The following is an 18,464-nucleotide window of genomic DNA, read 5'->3' on the forward strand; positions in this document are numbered from 1 at the left end:
TGTGACTAAGACTGCTGTGGGTGTGGAGGTGAACAAGCAGGTGAGAAATCGCATCATCAAGAAGAGAATCCATGTGAAGGTTGAGCATGTGAGACCTTCGAAGTGCAGAATGGAGCACTTGAACCGTGTAAAGAAGAACGAGGCTATCAAGCGTGAGAACAAGGGAGAGAAGGTGTGTCTGAAGAGAATCCCTGCTCAACCTCGTGCTTGCCATACTGTGGTTCCTACCAAGCCCATCAAGACAGTTTATGTTCTTCCTTATGAGATTCTGGCTTAAATGAGTTCTTGATTAGTAAGATGCATTTTGGTGTGTTTGGAAGAAACAGGATACTCACTCTTCGTTCTTTTTTGTCGAAATAGAAAACATTCAACAAGAAAAAGACAATAGAAGAGAATAAAGAAACCTTCCACATGGTGAATGGAGAAAAGGAGTTGAGAAATAAGATTGTTGCTAATGTGCATAAACTGCGAAGCTAAAATGGTGCCGTCCACCATAGAATAACCAAAAATAACACCACCCAACCAACTCAGAAGCATACGAGTGCCAACAACAAGTAAAGATTCCCCGCTGAACATGGTGATAATATGAATAAGCGAAAAGCAGACCGAACTACCGACAATCCCTTCGAATGTCCCAACCCTATATTCAAATCTGCAAAAATACATACCTAGAGATAAACAAATTACACAGATATCCTCGAAATAGCAATTCTTCAATCAAAGGAGAAAGGAAGCATGTGGATATCAGTACGCTTCTCTAATATTTACACAAACGATTGGATCTACTTCAATAGGGTGATCACTGTAACCATTTTGAATTGTCGGAAAGAGGAAGAAGAGTAGAAGAAATGACAGATGCCTCCGAAAGAAATCCATAAAACGCTTAAAGCAGTCCCAATAGGATTCAGAATTTAGTAATTGAGAAGGGATGAAAATCTTTAAAACAACGAGGAACAGAATCCTATCAACTACGATCGCTGCAAACTACAAATTAACATTGTAACGGGGATAGACATTGCTGATGACTCCACTTAGATTCTTCCGGATCATCAGTACTAGGAAAGATACAATGAAATAAGTGTTGAGGACAATAGCTCCATCAAATACATTTAAGAGACGGAGATATGTGGACGACCTTCGCAACTCCTGAATCCTTTCGTCACCTGAGATAAAATACCAACAATAACCTCACACCTAGCAGACGTAAAAGAACATACTCAATTCCATAACATACTGTGAACATTTTGAACAAACAACTCACTAACCTACACACTCTTTGGAAAAGGTCCCACATATTGGTTATTGTACGCCAGTACCGCATAGATGTTATAAGATCCACTACCCAATCCATGAATCGTTATATCAACAGCATCATCTACAAAGAAACCAACGTTTTTCCCCTTCAGTACCACATCTTGAATATCGATACCACTCTGGTGTTGCGAACAATAAATGTACACATCCCCTTTTCCAAACACAAGAAGCAGTCCTGTAAATGTTCCATCGAAAACGCTCCCCGTCCTCCAAACAATATTGTTGTTCATAAGCCGTGTAGATGTATCATCACTCATGCTGGCATCCTGATTTGTCCTTTCCCGTACCTTCGCAATTACCACATCCATGGGAGAAATCAGAATCCCTTGAGGTGTAATGGGTAATTCACTTACATACGAAGCAGGATACACAACTACAGTGAATGTCAAGGCACATCCTCACTTCCACCATAACGACGATAACGAACACCATGGTTCATGTTCTTTGCTACCAATTATCCTTCTCCTATCTCAATACCATCTTGATCGGCCCAAATATTGTTGCTGGAGGCACTCCATTTTGCATCTACTGAAAAGGCTTCCGATGAAAAGAACCATACATGCTTACCTTCAGCCAAAAACGAAAACTTGATGGGGATGTGGATGCAAGCACCATCAACTACAGTGGCATAAAGTGTGTACTCAGACTTTTCATACACGTTGCAAATAACGGTTGATACTCCCTCCTTACCATGTCTACATTGGGAAGAAACAACAAACGATACAGTCCCAAATAAATGCCCTCACGAATAATGTTCATTGCATCCACAGGATGATTATTCCCCGCTCGATTAATCACATAATACTCACCATGTCCTTCATACTGTAAAGTGACATAAACACATGAATCCCTTAATTGAGAAACTTCCGAGATTTGCAACTGGTTATCGTTACAAGCTACATCAATACTCAGCAAAAACGAAACTTACAACACAAATCTTGGCGAATTAGATAATTTAACAACACTGGAGTAGAGATGTCATCACACTCAGCAACAATGGCAACATACGGCGATGATGACAGAACTGTTTGATCAAAATACATAATGTAGCTCTCATTTGCGTCGACAGTATAGAGGTATTGTGCCTTTTGTTGGGCTTGCTGTACAGACAAAGAAGAGGAACTATGCTGAAAAGAGAACATTCGGCACTGCGACTGACTTTGCATATGTCCTTTGATCGCTTCTCCAATAATTTCATCAACAAAGATGTGTGGAGTCGCTAGTAGTGATCTCAGACAAAACACTATTACAGGCCTCAACAATAATCTGAACCAAAAGAAAAAATCCAAAAGACAATGCCAGTCTCATCGCAACTTGTCTTTGATTAATCCTGTTGCGCCCGAATTCGGAGCCCAAAACTTTGTTTTTAGGTAACAAACAGATAAAAACGACAACTATGCAAGGTTCATTAGCTCTCGTAAGAGTTCTTCATCCTCTTTTTTCACAAACCGACCTTTAACGCGCAAGCGGGAATCAGCAAAGTTCTTACGTACATCATATTTCACTTTCTTTGTCCATACTCGCTGTTTTCTCTTTTCGAAAAACCGCTGTACCCGCTTCTTCCGAGCTTCAGGAGAGTAGATGCCTATGAATTTCTTCTGAGACTCCAATTGTGGGCTGGTAGGAGACAGTCCTACACTCTGGAGTCGTCGTTCTACATTTCATACGAACAATCGATGCTACCCTCTGAATTACTTTCAGCAGAAAGAGTAAGAGTGCTTGTATCCATATAACCACCCGAATTCATCTGTGTACCTTCAGTGACAGCCATGGACATACCGATCGGATCCAATTGTTGTGTGATATCCATAGAATCAGGCGGAATGGAATGAGAAGATTCTAGCGATTAAGCTAACGAAACAACCATACGAAATGGGTACGAATGTTCATTTTGTTGCGTCAGTATAAAATCACGATTCCCCTTGAAATAAGGATTCCGAAAAGGAGTTACATCATATCCATCATTCGATTCAAAACTACCAAAAGAATGGGAATATGTTTCCGTAGCCGATTTGGGATCTGGCATCGAAGCCGAATCATATCCACCAAAATCAACTGATGCCCGACTCCGTTTGTCTATGTTCAAATAAGTCCCTATGATTACTGTAGGTGATGTGGTCTGGAGGAATGTCATCAAGTAACAGCTCGTCTGGCATCCGATCCTCGGGCAAATCTATTCCCATCTCATATCCATTGTTAAAAACGAAGAGAGAAGAATCACCACTCTACAATAACACCCCATTTCCAACCAGAACCTCTTCGGATAATGGATTTAAAGACAATGAGTTCAATCCATAATCTGAACTCATATCTAGAAAGGCAAACTCTGATTTCTTTTGAAGATAACCGCTCCGAACAAGATCTATAGAGGAACACAACCAATGAACCTAATACCGAGTAATTTTGTCTCATTTCCACTTTCAAACTCTACAAATGCTTGTTCCACAAGAGGATCCTGACAAAGAATCAGATCCTACAGTATCACCGACAGAGTTCTTGTATACTTTCATGGAGTTTTTATCTTCGTTCGATATTTTTCCCGTTTCAAACAGAATCGAAGCGCTCCGTAGTCTTCCACTAACACTGACAGATCGGTTTCTACGAAATGAGATTAAAGAGTTTCTTGTACCTCTTTGCCTTCGCAGAAATACCTTCAGGATTCCTAGAGAGTTAATTCGAAAACAGATATTGCGAACGGCGCTGACTGTGTATTCTCCGAGAAATCCATTTCACCTTCAATACCGAATCAAGAATCGAACTGGATTCTAGCTCAAAGCTTCAATTGTGCTATCAATTGGCATACCATGATTATCAAGGATACAAATCACTGAACATACGACGAATTCAAAAAAACAAAATCACCGTAAAATCAAACAGTATTACACCTTTATATCCTTTAGAAGGGTCTGGTATAATTCCGAGTCCAATTCTTGATACAAGCTTAAGATGTTTGCTGACATTGTCTGAATACTCTCACTAGTACTTTGCAACCCATCATAGAGAGATTTAAAAATGAGAGGAAGGATCACCCGACGATTCGGTTCATTTTCCACGGTAATCGTGTAAAAAGTCTGACTGTTCCAGAGATAGAGGGCCTTCTCTCCAATCTAGAGTTAATTCTTCATACAATGCCAACCATGATGTTGGTACTCGCAATGCATTTCCCAATACGCTTAAACAGTGGTTCTCGATACGGAATGATGTCTTCGGGTTTTACCAACTCTAGAAGGTCCTCCAGTTCCGACAGGAACCAGGTCTCTTTGGAGGTGTTCCCATAGGGCCAGTACTTCAAAAGACTGCGGATAATCTAAACATGAAGCACCAGCAGAGAGACCACAGGACAACTGAGAGAGGGATCCTTTGCCACATACAGCGTCATGCAATACGAGAGCTGGATACTATAGTTCTCATAGAATCGGGTTTTGTGAAGAGGGATTAGAGAGCGTTCTAGTGATTGTTTGTGTTCAGGTCGAATTGGGACAGTGAATCCATTAATGATTGAAGCTAAGATCTCAAGAAGTTCAGCAATTCCATTGTGTTCCTTCTTCTCGTAAAGGAACTGATAGAACACATAGTTGATGGTCTTACGAATCGTTACACGACGATTCGTAAGCTTGCCATAGATACGATGTGTCACCGTCTTCAAACACTCCCGCTCACGTTGATCGAGAGAGTCAAAGAGAGCAATCAAATGACGCAAGAAATCGTCATCAATCAGACGCTTGCGGAGATTATTGTCGATCTGAGGAGACAATACCAAGTGGATTAGAAGCTCATATACGAGCGAGATATGAGGCCATTCCGGATCCGTGAAGACTTCACTATCATCATCATCATCTCCACCGGTATGGACCAGATTGCTTGCATCAGGAAGAGAACGGAACAAGTTTTGACCAATCATATTCAATGTATCTTGGAGACACTTGGGGTCATTAAATAACGAGCTAGAAATCATCTTCTAGAACAAGTCTCACCCCATTGACTCAGAAGCGTCCATAAGTTCGAGTAGTGTGTTCCGTTTCATATCACGCGCTGCTTCCTCACCACTGTGCTGGAAGTCAAATCGAATCCCACACAATAGCAACTTCTTCCACAGCAAGGCACGACGTTGGGGAGCCAAAGCATCTTCCGATGAACTAAAAACCTTATCGGTACCTTTCAATTTCGGCAAATGAACCAATATCTGTCTCTCCTCTGAAGAATTGGAGTAATAGAAAGATGCTAAACTGAGAGTGGAAAAACAACCCTACAGCAGAAACGGTTTTGTAAGGTACAACGACAGAGCATGCTGAACCACTCCTGGGTGACTTCCTCACTCTCGGAGTAGAAGCAGTAGCGTTTCTTGTCAGGATGTTCCTGAATTTCTTTCTCTGTCATTGTTCGTTTGTCGGACACTCCCGGCTAAAGATCACATTCAACATCCAATAGCGACAACTAGAACTATTTCAAGTCCATACATTTTGCGAAGACATATATTCATTGTGCGCACAACAGCCCCCTATAGAAATTAGCCCCTTCGCCCAAACAACGAAACCTACCAAAATGTTAAGTACAACCTCTTTCCCCTTATCTTTTTGATTGCTCCCGTATATGAACAAATTGCCACTCAACACCTACGAGTAAGAAAGCTCCTCAATGGTAGAAACGCAAAAGAACTTCTTTAGGGACTTCTTCTCTTCTTGATGAAGATATAGGTAGCCTTCTTTATCATTTGCAATAGCTGCTGCTTTGTTTTCGTTTGCCATCCAGTTTTACAGTTCCTGCACAAATCGGACAACGAGAACTATGAAACGCTTTAGAGACGATAGAAGAAGGAAACGGATGGAAAAGGAGCTTCCTAAATGATATCCTGAGTCCTAACGCCGAAGGGATATCCGTTTTCTATTGTAAAATTCCCGCGATTCTTGTTTCTTGGTCCCATCTTCCTCAAATTTGCGTCATACAATAGAGCAAATGCAAGCAATTGCGAGAACTTTCAACCGAGCACCTGTGAGAAGATCGGTGAGTAGGACACTTCTCCTTACACTCAAATCCTAGCGACTGTTGTGAAGAGACTCAACTCGAGTGCCAACGACTTTGTCCCACCTCATGTAAATCCTATGCACAAGGCTGTTGGTACTGCTATGGAGTGCACGATGTGGCTGTGGATCTTCTGGAGAGCGAAGCATGACTGGAGAGAATTCCTTGTAGGAAGTGTTGGAGTTGTTTTATTACCTCTAGGGACTCCAGCACCCTTGGGAGGAAGAGCATTGAATAGTGTAATGATTACGTTTGTTTTGGAATGTTTGTTAGTAAAGGAGAAATGTGGGAGGGAATGTGATGGCAATTGATTCCCATTTCTCGTTAGGGATATAAGAATCTGTCATTAATTAATTGCTTTCATTCATCCAAGATGATTGATAAAACGAAGAACACTACTTGTCAGTGTTTGACAAAGAGTTTGACAAGTAGCATATTCTTTTCTATTTGTCATCTCCAATGAATGCTGTAATGGATCCGGTTGAGCATTGTTCTGAATCATCTCTCCTTTCCGATGTAAGCTAGTTGATATCTATTCATCCTAGTCTCCTTCGGATTCTCCCTTGCTGGATGTTTTTGGATCAGAGTTAGTCAAGGAAAATGACCGTAGACGTCAGAATCCTTCGATGGGAGGGATATATTCTTTTTGTGATGGTACAACTATGGACTTTCTAGTCATCTAGACCCACTGTCTTCGTTGACGAGTGAGGAGTCGTCCTTCTTTGAGAATGTTCACAAACCATCAGGAGCAGTTCTAAAGGGATTTGGAAACTATTGTGAGGAACCTTACAAGGTGGCGTCAGGCTTTCATCACTCTTCTTCTGATTATCTGTATCAGGATGGTTTATTCTCGAACCGTGCTTATTGTTGTATGTCGTATCCATATCGTCGTTCTCTTGATTTGGATCAGGACCATCTCGTCCATGGAAATCGTTTTATGAGTGAAAATGATTTACAACATTATGGTTGTCCTTGTTGCAGAGGTACCCGAGAATATATTAGTGACAGAGATCTGTTATTTGATAGAGACTCTGATTCTTTCTATTTGCCTTCGTATCAACGATATTTCCGTAGCTATTCGAACGTTCAAGATCAAGATGATTATCCTTTATGTAGGACGGCTATGCGTTATGTTACGGCTGATGATGTCTTGTTAAAGAGTCATCAGCCTTATTTGAGTGGGTTTGCACCTAGTGAAGTTGTGGAGTGTTGTGAAAATGAAGGGAAAATGAGTAAAAGGAAGACAGATGGTCCCGATTCCGATAGTTCCAATCGTGGGAATTCAACCTCTGGAAGTTTCAGTCTTTGTAATTCGGACACCTCAAATTCGGACAGTTCCACCTCAGGAAAATCCTCTCACTCCACACCACATTCTCTGTCGGATGTGTCTCTCCCGAAATCAGAAAACACTCAGCACAACTCAGTTCAAGCATCTACAGAAGTCAAGAAACTTCCATCATTTATCCCTGTCGGACGTAATCGTATGAAGAAAGGTCCGAAGAAATACTACCACTTGAGTAATGAGAAACCAGGAAATCCAGATGAAATCGACCCTGTAAACTTGAGAGACAAGGTTTATCAGTAGACGATCAATCCTCGTGTTTTCTCAGGAAAGAAGCCGAAGAAGAATATGGACTATTCACGGTTCATTATTGATATCTCGAAGGTTCGATCAGGAGAAGAATCCCGTCTCACTCTGATGTTAAAGAACATTCCGAATGGGTACATTTTCATAGAGAAACTGATATACAGATTTACTCAAGAGTTGATGCTTAGAATATTGGACACGATTGTGCCCAACAAGTATGATTTCTTCTACATGCCAGTGGATTTCAAGACCAATTGTAATTTGGGGTTTGGATATGTATCTATGGTTGATAATGCGAGTGTTGTGAAACTCTACGATTCAGTAGGTCTGTGAAGTGGGAGTGATGACTAGCTCAACAGAAAGCGCTGGCCGAATACACCAAGTTCGAAGATATGTGAAGTTGTTTTTGCTCGTATGCAAGTAGGGTTCGAAGGAAGAGTTAATGGTAGGGAAGAAATGATATGCAACGATTATGTCAGGATTGGGCAATCATGCAACTTCCTGATAAGTATAAACCCGTTTTCTTCGAAAAATCAATTGTGAAGCAAAACGGAATTGAAGTAACTGTGATGAAACGAATCACAAAGAATTAAGTATTTGTTGTTGTATCGGATGCATTTTGGATCCAAGTTCAGTAATTGTTTTGCTAGTGTTTCTTGGATCAATGAGCACATACAAGAAAGTGAGGTGGTACCACTCGTACAAAGGGAATGACTCGATTATGGGTTCCTACTGCACCGAATTACTCGATGGAAGTCTCTTAATCGCTCAGGCAGTCCAAGACGGGATTGAATATATTCTATGGAAAGGAGACAATCGAAAAGAAATTATGGTACCCATTCAAGGTACATGATTCTGAGAAAGGTGATTCTCGTAGATAGTATTCGGTACTGTATTGGAATCAATGGATTTCGAATGAGTACTACTGTAAGATTTGGAAATGATTAACATTAAGGAAACACTCATTCTATTGATGAAAGAGAAATCAATCCTCCGGAAAGGCAATACTGAGTGCAGCATTGTTATTATTTCCTTCCATTCCGGCTATGGTATGTGTAGATCCCAAATACTAAATAGATATCACAAAGGAAAGTGTAGTCTTTCCTAAGTCGCGCTGTGCACTCGATTTCATTCCTACTTGTATGAAGATTATCGATGTTCCTCCTGTGGATTCAAAAGTCGTTTATAGGCAACATTAATTATCTGTAGTTCCTGTTTTTGGGAAAACCAAATGGAACGGCAGCTGTGTACTTGTATCAAAACGAAGCAGCGACAGTCGTAGTTGAAGCGTTATATAACGAGTAGAACCGAAGATTGGTGATGTCAAAAGCCTTTGTTGATTTCTTCCCGCATGCGAAATCCCCTTTACTCTCCGTTGATCTGTGTAATATCAATCCATATCATCGTTTGTGGGCATTTGGTTATGGTAATGGTCTCGTCTGTGTATATAATGTATTTGGTGTATCTCTCATGGAGAAGTTGAAGGCAAAACCAATCGTGTAGGAATGACGGTATTAAATAATTCAAGACGTGAGTATGGCCCTCTTCTCGATGGCAATTCCATCACCAAAGAAGATCGAAAGAGTCAAAAACTGGTGTTGGCTGCTTATTTGTCCTCTCCAGTATATGAAGTTCGGTTGCTTCTTCCTTTTGGAATTCCTGAAGATGATGTGAAGCTACGAGTGGATCTGTTAGCAACTTGCTATGATCAAGCCTTACTCCAATACAAAGATATTTTGATGAATGGACTGATGAATGCAACTCCTTGTTGTGATATGAAGGAAGTATCCTGTGTAAATTGTGTGGAAGTGGTCAAGAAGACAACCCACTCGAAGTTGGAGTTGCATCAACTCATGATTGGAGACTATGCCAATAAGGTTCATATATACAATTTCATAGAAGTGGATGATCCTGTGGGATATCGTCTGAAGAAGGATGGGATGCTGGTATTGAACGATTGTATCTATATGATTCATCAACTGAAGGATGGATTGATTGTGATCACTCGAAGAGGGATCTATGTATATTCATGGTTTTGTTACAAACACAAGACGCAAGAGCAAAAGACAACATCTCCAGAGTATAATCGACAGATCCTGAGATTAACGTATTGCTCGAAGGAGATATATCAATGCAATACGACAAACGCTTCACCACATCATCACATAACTGCTTTGCCTGACCTCTACGGAACACTGAGATGCCTTCCAAGTGATTTGCTGCCACTGCAAGGATCTTCGTTGATTCTGAGTAACTAATATCAGCATGAGGAACAGCCGATGTAGTGACTGGCTTCCGTAATGTATACTGCATGAGAGAGTGTATGTTAAGTGACCAACAAGAGGAGTAAAAAGGATATGGTTGAGAGATTTCGGAAGTCAAACTCTCGAACGATGCCATCAGTTGAGCAGCAGAAAAGTGTGGCTGAGCCATCGGCTGGCGTATTCACCACCAACTGCAGTCCAGAGATGGGTTCACTACTCACACGGCCCTCAGACGCCACCTTACCAGATCGAGCATCAAAGAGACGAACACAGCCATCCATTCCACCACAGAAGATGCCTGCTCCTGTCGGAATATACTCAATACAATTAATTCGTGTCGATGTTCCTAGAGCTGATGCTTCCAAACTGATCTTCCCAGAGGCCATATCCCAGAGTGTCATTGGTACGGATGCACCTACTGTGGCTGCTGCATATCCGTTCATTTGAGGCGAAAAGGCCACATCCACAATCGCTGAAGCTGTATCCACTGTCATTTCTCTCAATACACTGCTAGTCATCACATTGAAGATTCCTAGACCTCCTCCTTGGAGTCCGTATAGCAGTAACTCTGTAGGAGCTGATGCTGAGGGATAACTCCAGTCTAGAGCCAATATCTCATTTCCACAACCATAAGAAGAGAATAGTTTGGATGTCATCATGTCTCCATCATAATCATAGACTAATAACACCCCTTCACCGCCTCCTGCTGCAAAATGACGTCCATTTCGTGACCATTGACACCCTAAATGTGAATCATTCCATTCGAGTTCACGATTAACACTCTCCGAAAACACACCCACTTCTTCCATTTTTACTGCACTCATCGTAACTGGATTCGAAGTCTCTTCTTCCAGAGTTTCAGATACTACACGATTGAACAAAGGACCCACCTCCACAGTCTCTTTCGTATCTACTGGAGTTAGAGGGGAACAAAATCCAAACTCAATGGACTCTCCTGATACTGATTGATTGGTACGTCCCGTAACAGTTCAATCAGCTCCGCTTGCAGTATGTCTCTATGATCAGATGAGATTTATGATTGTACCCTTTGCTTTTTGTCACACAGTCGTTCACTTTGCTCAATGTCTGAATGACACTCTACACATGAAACAATCTTTCTGTGACTACTGCTGCCAATTCATGAGCACGCAAACACTCTTCACGGTACAAGGTGATCTCGCTTGTACAAGCTCTGATCTGGGCTTGACTACGCTGACGCTCTGTTTTGAAGATGCTAATTCCAAGGAGAGATGGAGGAGAGAGATTCTGGAAGATTGCACGGAGGAAGTTCACCAGCGATGTCTTCAGCGATTCTTCCCACGATTCCGAAAAGTATTGCATAAAATAGCTATCCTGCTCAGGGTTGCGAAGGAAAGGAAGTGAACACCATCGTCTCCAATCATCATTCTTCTCGCTTTCTCGCGATGATGACAGAACATCAGAACAATAATTCGAGAAGAAATTCGTGACCTATTCATTAACAACAGCAACAAGGATTACCTCTTCAGTCTTACCTCGCTTCATTGACGTTACAACATAGAGCTTTCTTAGTGAATTCCAGAAAGTATCGACCGACTCGATATAACTCGCATCAAGTAAACAAAAGAAGCGAGAATTCAGGAAACTCCACATATCATTGAATCCAGCATAATCACCACTATAGATAAGAAAAAGATAAAGGGAGTTACTCGTGAATAAGGTCGAAAAGATTCGACACAATCTTATCGACATTGAATCCTTTCGTTCGATCATGTTCTCTATCTTCCTCAAAGGATTTGAATGTCTAGATATAATTGTCTCCAAATCAGATAACAAACCTTTGTAAACCCGCGGAAGAGAAGATATTCACATACCATATCATCTACTTGATTTAAATTCTCCATTTTCTTTCAATTTAGCAAAAAACACATTGATTATGAAATCGACACTCTTTTTGTCAAGTTCAATGACAGAAAAACTAATTCACATTACTTTGTTCATAAGAGCGATATTTATTATGAGTAGTCAAGGAAAGATAGCCTACCAATATCTCAACTTCCCTCCATTCTTTACGTAAGAACATGACATGACTGACACTTCAGTTTACAACCTTGCTCAGAGACACGACAGAAACAGTTTAGCATGTGGATAAAGTATGTTCTGGATTATTGCAAGGAAAAGTCGATTTCTGAAGTGTATATAGACAGTTTTCCTCTATTTGAGAATCGGAATATAGGACGTGGACTCTTGAATTCTCTTTCATGACTAGGATCTCTTACTTCTGAGATGCGTCTTTCTATAATGGATCAACTGTGTCAACAAGGATACAGCCATATGGAACGACAGGGAGTATATACAATGATTGAGAAGAGTGTTAAGGATTGGGCCTATACTATCTACTATTGGGTAGAATTGTATCATTTGGGTGACTGTCAGATGATTGACAATGGCTACCGGATGGAAGTGATGGATTTAGAAGAAATACGCACAGGTGACCGTGTTTGCCATGAATGTAGTTCCATGAAACTTTTGTTTATATAGCTTTTTACAATATGCGAGAAAGCATTTTTAGAGATTGTATTGAGATTCTGGTCAAGGATGGAAAAGTACTGGAGATTATTCTGATAGAATGTAGGCTCAGCGCATAACAGACGAATCAGTTCGGTTTTTGTAAGTTGTTTGTTCATACAATTGGGATCCCCAATTTTAAGCGATTTATAGGAACGAATTCATTTGTCATTGTTTATTGATTAGTAACAATGGCTAAGGGAAAAGGAAAGGGACATGGAGATGACGACTCTGGAAATTGTTGTTGTTGTCTGTGCTTGTGCATTTTGCTTCCACCGATTTTGGTGGCAGTTGGAGTTTTCTTATTTGCTGCGAATAATACACGTGTAGAGCGTATTAACGAGTATGAAACGAAGATGTGGAATAAGTGTTAGGTATAATACCCGAGCCGAACAATGGGTTAACGAGGGTATTACGACATTTGCAAACAAATCTTTCACTATCTCGGGTATTCCACTAGAAGCTGTCACTACTCATAGTGGCTATAACTATCCAGTTCGTGATACCTGTTCTAAGAAGGGTGACCCAGCGGAGAAATGCCTCTATACTGAAGCTTATTACTATACTACCATGACTCGTTTCACTGGTGATCGTTTTCATGCTAAGCTCGCATCTAATGGTGTATCGATTGTTGATCAGGATTTCGATGGAGCTATTTACAAGTTCTATTCTGCTAGTGATCTTGGCTGCACAAAGGATACTTCCAAGTGTTCCAGTAAGTGTTCCAGAAAGGGAGGAGTATGGGACCGTTACAGTCGTCAGTGTACTGTTACACTGTATCTGAATGAGGTGTGTTATCGTGTAGCACATAAGGAGAAGATGTGGGTATTGGATTCTCCTCCGTAAGTATATTACAAATTCCTAATCTCTAGAACCTGGCCCTTGAGTGGGGATGGATCTGGTTGTTACTATAATAACGATTATCAACCTGCTGTCTATTCTAAGTATAAACAGTTGGATATCGTAGTAACAGTCCGTTACTACATGGATTCTTTCATCTCTGCTGATGAAATGACGGAAGGTTGTAGTTCTGCCACAATTTCCTCATCTTCTTGTTTTGGATTATCTCGTTCCGAGCAGAATATGACTGCAACTATCATTGTTCTAATTGGTATTGGGTTGCTTGCGCTTGAGGTTGGACTGTTTGTCTTCTCATGTCTTTGTTGCCGCGACACTGTCAAGAGTACTCTAAATCATAAGAAGAAGAATGGTTTGTTGGATAACGAAGATCGACCAAATTCTTCTGAGCCTAGTTATGTTCCTACTGCTCAGGCAGCTTATGATCCGTCTCAACCTAGTTATGTTCCTGCTACCCAACCTAGTTATGTTCCTGGTACTCAGCCTGTTTATGTTTCTGCTCAACAAACTCAGAATACTCCTCAGCCTGTTTATGCTTCTGCTCAACAAACTCAGAATACTCCTCAGCCTGTTTATATTCCTGCTCAACAAACTCAGAATACTCCTCAGCAAACCTATAATACTCCTGCTGCCCAGCCAGCTTACAATGCTCCTTACCAGGTATCCTACATGCCCAACTACAATTCTTCCAACTATTAAGTGTGAGGTAATAGTTGTTGCCGAGTTGTTTGTAACAGTAATTGACAGTAATACTAGATCGTTCAATGTCAACAAACATTGTATATAATACATAAAGTTACATTTGAGCTGCATACTGCTTCATCAAATGATCCAGCTCGTTCATTTCCCCTCGTAACTCCTCATTGGCCTTCTCCAATTTCTGGATCTCCAGGTACTGACGTCTAACAACTGAGACTAAATCCTCTTCTTGGATCTGCTTGTCGTGATAAATGTCATCTGGATCTACAAGAATTTGAGGTTCATTCCGAAACTACGAATAACGCAATACCTTAACATTTACTTGCTCATTATCACAGAATTCTTCCTCCTCTTCACTTCCTACATCATCCCACTTCCCACTCTTTCGATTAATCAGTTCTCCATACAAATAATCCTAGTTTCAATGAATCATCCCAATGAATCCCTACTTCATTAGTAGGAGTTGGACCCTTTGTTAGAGAAGTATAATCTCCAGACTGTTCGGCTGCATTTACTTGCAACTTTCGTTCTAACAGTTCGCGACGGAGTTGTTTTCGATTGCTTTCTCGTCGCAACTGTTCACGTTCTTCTGGAGTCAAATCCTTATAAGGGATCCACTTCTTGTTTTTCCGGAATCGTTTCTTCTTCTTTCCACCCTTTTGAGTCATCAACAAACAAATGAATTCTATTTTACAAATTGCAGGCAATTCCAATGACACCAGCTGCAATCGGATAACCCACATTCCCATTTATATGACTCTGTTTGGTCGTTCCCTTCCATGTTACCCAACACACACAAATACCTTTCCGAGATCATCTTCCTTCTCATAAATCACTACAGAACGACCGATAACAGAATATGGACCAATCACTTGAACATGGGTGTCCTCCAAATGGAGTTTCGCATCCGACCCATCAGACTCGATATTTCCTAGACTTCCGACATGTCTGTCATCACTATCTGGTGGACCGTGTTGTTTTCCCATTGGATTGTAGTGAGGTCCTATTTTTAAAGAATCCCAACGACAACTACCGAGTCTTTGAAAGCCATTTGACAAATCTCCAAAGACATTGATGCTGATACCATGTTTTCCCTAGAAATGACTCCAAGGCTCAATACTCACTTGAGGAAGACCCTTAATATTTGCATCAATAATTGTTGTGGCAAAAGCGGATGCCTACGAGATAGCGACTTATTGAATGAAATACCTGCGAGAAGGTCACAGTACCATAGATACCATCACCCTGAATATAACTAATCACTTTTGCCATTGCGATTAACAATTACTGAGATCAATGTCTTGAATACTCGCAATCGTGTTCTCTCTATTCATTCTATGTGGAGGATGTATTATCCCTCTTGTCCCCAACTGGAAGGATATACTTCATTCTTGTCATTTTTGTTTTCTCTATGTCCTACTTGAGTTTCTATAGCCCTCTTCTTCGTGAACTGGGTCAAGGTTCTGTTCATCTCGCACGTACCATGCCTGTATGGGGTTCAGATGTGTTTTTTCATGGGAATTTGCATGATTTCTGGGGAAGAAGAGTGGATCATGGGTTTGGGGATGCCGATATCCATGAGACATTATCAACGATTCAAATCACTGCAGACCTTCCTGGAGTCAAAAGAGCAGATATCCAAGTCCATTGCAATGGTGATGTACTTTCCATCTCAGGCAAACGTCAAGAGATTCAAACTCTTACAGATGATGTATATAATAGTGTTGAAAGAGCCTTTGGGTCCGTCTGTAAACATATCCGACTTCCACATAATGTGGATGTATCAAAGATTACAGCTCGCTACACTGATGGAGTACTGAGTGTCGATATACCAAAACCTATTCCTTCAACTGAACCAGGAAGAGAAGTGTCAATTCCCGTCTTGTACAATGTTTGTTGAACGAATATAACCTGTTGTACTAGCAACACTTCAATCTACATCTAAACCAATCTTTGTTTACCAATGTCAACAAAGGCTCGTAAGCGGATTCTCTCTGATTACAAGTACTATTCCAAGAACAAACCAAACGGGATTACTTGTCGCATTCACGAAGACAACATGCTTATTTGGGATGCTTGTATTATTGGGTAGGGAGTGCACAACAAATTCGTCATTCATTTAGGCCCGAAGATACTCCCTGGGAGGGTGGGACGTTTTTTCTCCGAATCGAGTTCTCTGAACAGTATCCTGAAGTCGTACCGAGCATTAAGTTTGTAAATCATCTGTTTCATCCCAATAGTAAATCTGGGCGTTGATGATGACACCTAGTTTATAACGACGGTAAAATCTGTCTCGATATTCTCCAGAATCGATGGACTCCACAGTATAATATCGTTCATGTTCTGTTATCAATTCAAGTAGTTGTTTTTGTTCGAATTGATTTTTCAGAGTCTTTTAAATGATCCTAATCCATCCAGTCCCGCTAATCAAGCAGCTTCACGAGTGTATAGTACTGATAAAGCCTTGTATTCGATAATTTGAATGTGGTTCATCCATAGATATAACAAGACGGTCCGAGAGTGTGTCCAACGGAGTTGGTTGTGTGATTCCTCCCTTCCTGAGTTCTTTCATGAAGAGATTCACTCATAATTTGCTTTTCATACTCCTTGTTTGTTTTGTTACTTCCTTTTCGTGTTTTGTTGTCTGATGTTCGAATATCTCTCCCAATTTGATAACCAACTATTCTCCATTGCCTATTCGAGGAGGTTTCAGTAATTGAACACTCCATTACAATCAGAAATGTTCAGTCGTGTTAGCCGATCTCTCTTCCAGAGTCCTTCCAAGAGTATGGTGTTTGGAATGTTCTTTTGTTTTTGTTCCCTGATTTGTAGGACGTGGAATCGTTTCTTTGGAACAAGGTATACTGTTGTAGGTTTCTGTAAGAGTTGATAATGTGTAGGAAGCGCCTCCAAAACCATTTCCTGAAGGGATGGCCGATTCTGTTAAGAGTTGGGCTATTGGTACTCTTAATCAACAGCGTAATTTGCTTAGCCGTGCTGTAACACTTTGTATGAATATAAACGTCAGTTCTAATAGGTAGTGGAATCCTCTCTACCAAGTCATGTTGAACAGGCTGAAATGCTTCTTGATTACGTCCTCTCCGTAAGGAGAATGGAGAATGAGCGTGATCATCCTCATGAGTTTGTGCCTGGTTCTTTCCGACTAGGTATTGCTGGTCCTCCAGGTGCTGGAAAAAGTACATTCTGCGAAGCTCTTGGTTGTATGTTGACAAAGCAGGGTCATCGTGTTGCTGTTCTTGCTATCGATCCTTCTTCCACTCTCTCGGGAGGTTCTCTTCTTGGAGATAAAACTCGTATGCTTAAACTATCTTATGACCCCAATGCTTTCGTTCGTCCCTCTCCCTCCAATTGCTCTCTGGGAGGAGTGGCCGAACATACGAGTGATCTGGTTGTGTTGTGTGAGGCAGCTGGATATGATATTGTAATTGTGGAAACGGTGGGTCTGGGCCAATCCGAAGTTATGATTGACGATATGGTGGACATGGTGATGTTGCTAATGCCTCCTGCTATGGGTGATGAGCTTCAGGGTGTGAAGAAGGGTATCATGGAACATGCAGATGTGATTGTGATTAATAAGGCTGATGGTCCCTTGGCATCGTAGTAGCTGAGATAAGTCTTTGATGGTATAGAGTGGCTGCACGGTCAGAAGCGGAGAATCGCCGTGCTGTGCAATTGCAGCGACCCAAAGCTCCGTTCTGGAAGTGTCAGGTGACGCGATGCTCGGCTCTTCAGCAGACTCGAATCAAGGATGTGTGGGATATTTGTGCCAAGTTCAATAAGGAGGCTTTGGCTTGTGGAAGTGTAAGAGAGAGGGGAAAAGATCATGGATAGCTGGAACAACGTCGTATTCACCAGAACAGTACTGCTATGTGGAGTCAGCTTATTACTCAAGTGGCTGCTTCCTGTAAGCGGAATCCAGAGGTCATCAAAAAGGCAAAGGAATTGGATGCTGTGATGAAGAATGGTGGTATGACTCATCGTCGTGCTGGACGTGAGCTGATGGATGTATTTGTAAAGGACGAATACTCCCGTATAACGGAATAAAAAGGTTGATTTCTTGTTTCCTTGATAATCATGAATCACTGAACATTTTCATTTTCATTCTCTTTCAACTACAATGAAATATCTGATTCTATTGGCTCTTTTGTGTCTAA

The 18,464-nt window shown here is 41.1% G+C and overlaps 12 protein-coding genes across 12 annotated transcripts; 6 read left to right on the forward strand and 6 right to left on the reverse strand.

The window, feature by feature from the left end:
- Nucleotides 1–109: 109 nt before the first annotated feature.
- On the forward strand, nucleotides 110–277 carry JH06_2097 (ribosomal protein L21; the record flags this gene model as incomplete). The annotated part of the gene is made up of 1 exon (XM_014672359.1): nucleotides 110–277. One exon carries the CDS (start codon nucleotides 110–112, stop codon nucleotides 275–277), a length of 168 nt encoding a protein of 55 aa, XP_014527845.1.
- A 988-nt stretch (nucleotides 278–1,265) lies between these two features.
- On the reverse strand, nucleotides 1,266–2,622 carry JH06_2098 (hypothetical protein; the record flags this gene model as incomplete). Its single annotated transcript, XM_014672360.1, has 7 exons — nucleotides 1,266–1,687; nucleotides 1,717–1,761; nucleotides 1,792–2,009; nucleotides 2,039–2,210; nucleotides 2,243–2,436; nucleotides 2,464–2,533; nucleotides 2,565–2,622. 7 exons carry the CDS (start codon nucleotides 2,620–2,622, stop codon nucleotides 1,266–1,268), a joined length of 1,179 nt encoding a protein of 392 aa, XP_014527846.1.
- An 86-nt stretch (nucleotides 2,623–2,708) lies between these two features.
- On the reverse strand, nucleotides 2,709–4,042 carry JH06_2099 (hypothetical protein; the record flags this gene model as incomplete). Its single annotated transcript, XM_014672361.1, has 9 exons — nucleotides 2,709–2,968; nucleotides 2,998–3,153; nucleotides 3,184–3,390; nucleotides 3,419–3,539; nucleotides 3,570–3,676; nucleotides 3,709–3,787; nucleotides 3,819–3,912; nucleotides 3,944–3,976; nucleotides 4,011–4,042. 9 exons carry the CDS (start codon nucleotides 4,040–4,042, stop codon nucleotides 2,709–2,711), a joined length of 1,089 nt encoding a protein of 362 aa, XP_014527847.1.
- Nucleotides 4,043–4,193: 151 nt separating this feature from the next.
- Nucleotides 4,194–5,691, reverse strand: JH06_2100 (serine threonine protein phosphatase; the record flags this gene model as incomplete). The annotated part of the gene is given in 6 exon segments (XM_014672362.1): nucleotides 4,194–4,421; nucleotides 4,442–4,621; nucleotides 4,637–5,258; nucleotides 5,289–5,450; nucleotides 5,470–5,560; nucleotides 5,574–5,691. 6 exon segments carry the CDS (start codon nucleotides 5,689–5,691, stop codon nucleotides 4,194–4,196), a joined length of 1,401 nt encoding a protein of 466 aa, XP_014527848.1.
- A 1,513-nt stretch (nucleotides 5,692–7,204) lies between these two features.
- JH06_2101 (hypothetical protein) lies at nucleotides 7,205–8,514 on the forward strand (the record flags this gene model as incomplete). The annotated part of the gene is given in 5 exon segments (XM_014672363.1): nucleotides 7,205–7,906; nucleotides 7,919–8,055; nucleotides 8,110–8,242; nucleotides 8,273–8,341; nucleotides 8,371–8,514. 5 exon segments carry the CDS (start codon nucleotides 7,205–7,207, stop codon nucleotides 8,512–8,514), a joined length of 1,185 nt encoding a protein of 394 aa, XP_014527849.1.
- Nucleotides 8,515–10,247: 1,733 nt separating this feature from the next.
- Nucleotides 10,248–11,009, reverse strand: JH06_2102 (hypothetical protein; the record flags this gene model as incomplete). Its single annotated transcript, XM_014672364.1, has 2 exons — nucleotides 10,248–10,927; nucleotides 10,982–11,009. 2 exons carry the CDS (start codon nucleotides 11,007–11,009, stop codon nucleotides 10,248–10,250), a joined length of 708 nt encoding a protein of 235 aa, XP_014527850.1.
- Nucleotides 11,010–11,178: 169 nt separating this feature from the next.
- On the reverse strand, nucleotides 11,179–11,709 carry JH06_2103 (wd40 repeat-containing protein; the record flags this gene model as incomplete). Its single annotated transcript, XM_014672365.1, has 3 exons — nucleotides 11,179–11,283; nucleotides 11,314–11,655; nucleotides 11,686–11,709. The coding sequence occupies 3 exons, from the start codon at nucleotides 11,707–11,709 to the stop codon at nucleotides 11,179–11,181; spliced, it is 471 nt and encodes a 156-aa protein (XP_014527851.1).
- Nucleotides 11,710–12,130: 421 nt separating this feature from the next.
- Nucleotides 12,131–14,289, forward strand: JH06_2104 (hypothetical protein; the record flags this gene model as incomplete). The annotated part of the gene is made up of 8 exons (XM_014672366.1): nucleotides 12,131–12,159; nucleotides 12,190–12,237; nucleotides 12,267–12,403; nucleotides 12,434–12,676; nucleotides 12,706–12,795; nucleotides 12,919–13,075; nucleotides 13,107–13,574; nucleotides 13,605–14,289. 8 exons carry the CDS (start codon nucleotides 12,131–12,133, stop codon nucleotides 14,287–14,289), a joined length of 1,857 nt encoding a protein of 618 aa, XP_014527852.1.
- Nucleotides 14,290–14,979: 690 nt separating this feature from the next.
- On the reverse strand, nucleotides 14,980–15,561 carry JH06_2105 (superoxide dismutase; the record flags this gene model as incomplete). Its single annotated transcript, XM_014672367.1, has 5 exons — nucleotides 14,980–15,063; nucleotides 15,093–15,292; nucleotides 15,323–15,383; nucleotides 15,414–15,467; nucleotides 15,499–15,561. 5 exons carry the CDS (start codon nucleotides 15,559–15,561, stop codon nucleotides 14,980–14,982), a joined length of 462 nt encoding a protein of 153 aa, XP_014527853.1.
- A 139-nt stretch (nucleotides 15,562–15,700) lies between these two features.
- JH06_2106 (heat shock protein HSP20) lies at nucleotides 15,701–16,189 on the forward strand (the record flags this gene model as incomplete). Its single annotated transcript, XM_014672368.1, has 2 exons — nucleotides 15,701–15,795; nucleotides 15,832–16,189. 2 exons carry the CDS (start codon nucleotides 15,701–15,703, stop codon nucleotides 16,187–16,189), a joined length of 453 nt encoding a protein of 150 aa, XP_014527854.1.
- Nucleotides 16,190–16,252: 63 nt separating this feature from the next.
- JH06_2107 (hypothetical protein) lies at nucleotides 16,253–16,879 on the forward strand (the record flags this gene model as incomplete). The annotated part of the gene is made up of 5 exons (XM_014672369.1): nucleotides 16,253–16,377; nucleotides 16,413–16,528; nucleotides 16,559–16,647; nucleotides 16,679–16,755; nucleotides 16,789–16,879. The coding sequence occupies 5 exons, from the start codon at nucleotides 16,253–16,255 to the stop codon at nucleotides 16,877–16,879; spliced, it is 498 nt and encodes a 165-aa protein (XP_014527855.1).
- A 150-nt stretch (nucleotides 16,880–17,029) lies between these two features.
- JH06_2108 (hypothetical protein) lies at nucleotides 17,030–18,354 on the forward strand (the record flags this gene model as incomplete). The annotated part of the gene is made up of 6 exons (XM_014672370.1): nucleotides 17,030–17,091; nucleotides 17,122–17,158; nucleotides 17,190–17,298; nucleotides 17,331–17,907; nucleotides 17,940–18,111; nucleotides 18,142–18,354. The coding sequence occupies 6 exons, from the start codon at nucleotides 17,030–17,032 to the stop codon at nucleotides 18,352–18,354; spliced, it is 1,170 nt and encodes a 389-aa protein (XP_014527856.1).
- Nucleotides 18,355–18,464: the final 110 nt, after the last annotated feature.

Source organism: Blastocystis sp. subtype 4 (assembly GCF_000743755.1).
Source record: "Blastocystis sp. subtype 4 strain WR1 chromosome Unknown seqid_0096, whole genome shotgun sequence".
Lineage (NCBI taxonomy): Eukaryota > Bigyra > Opalinata > Blastocystidae > Blastocystis > Blastocystis sp. subtype 4.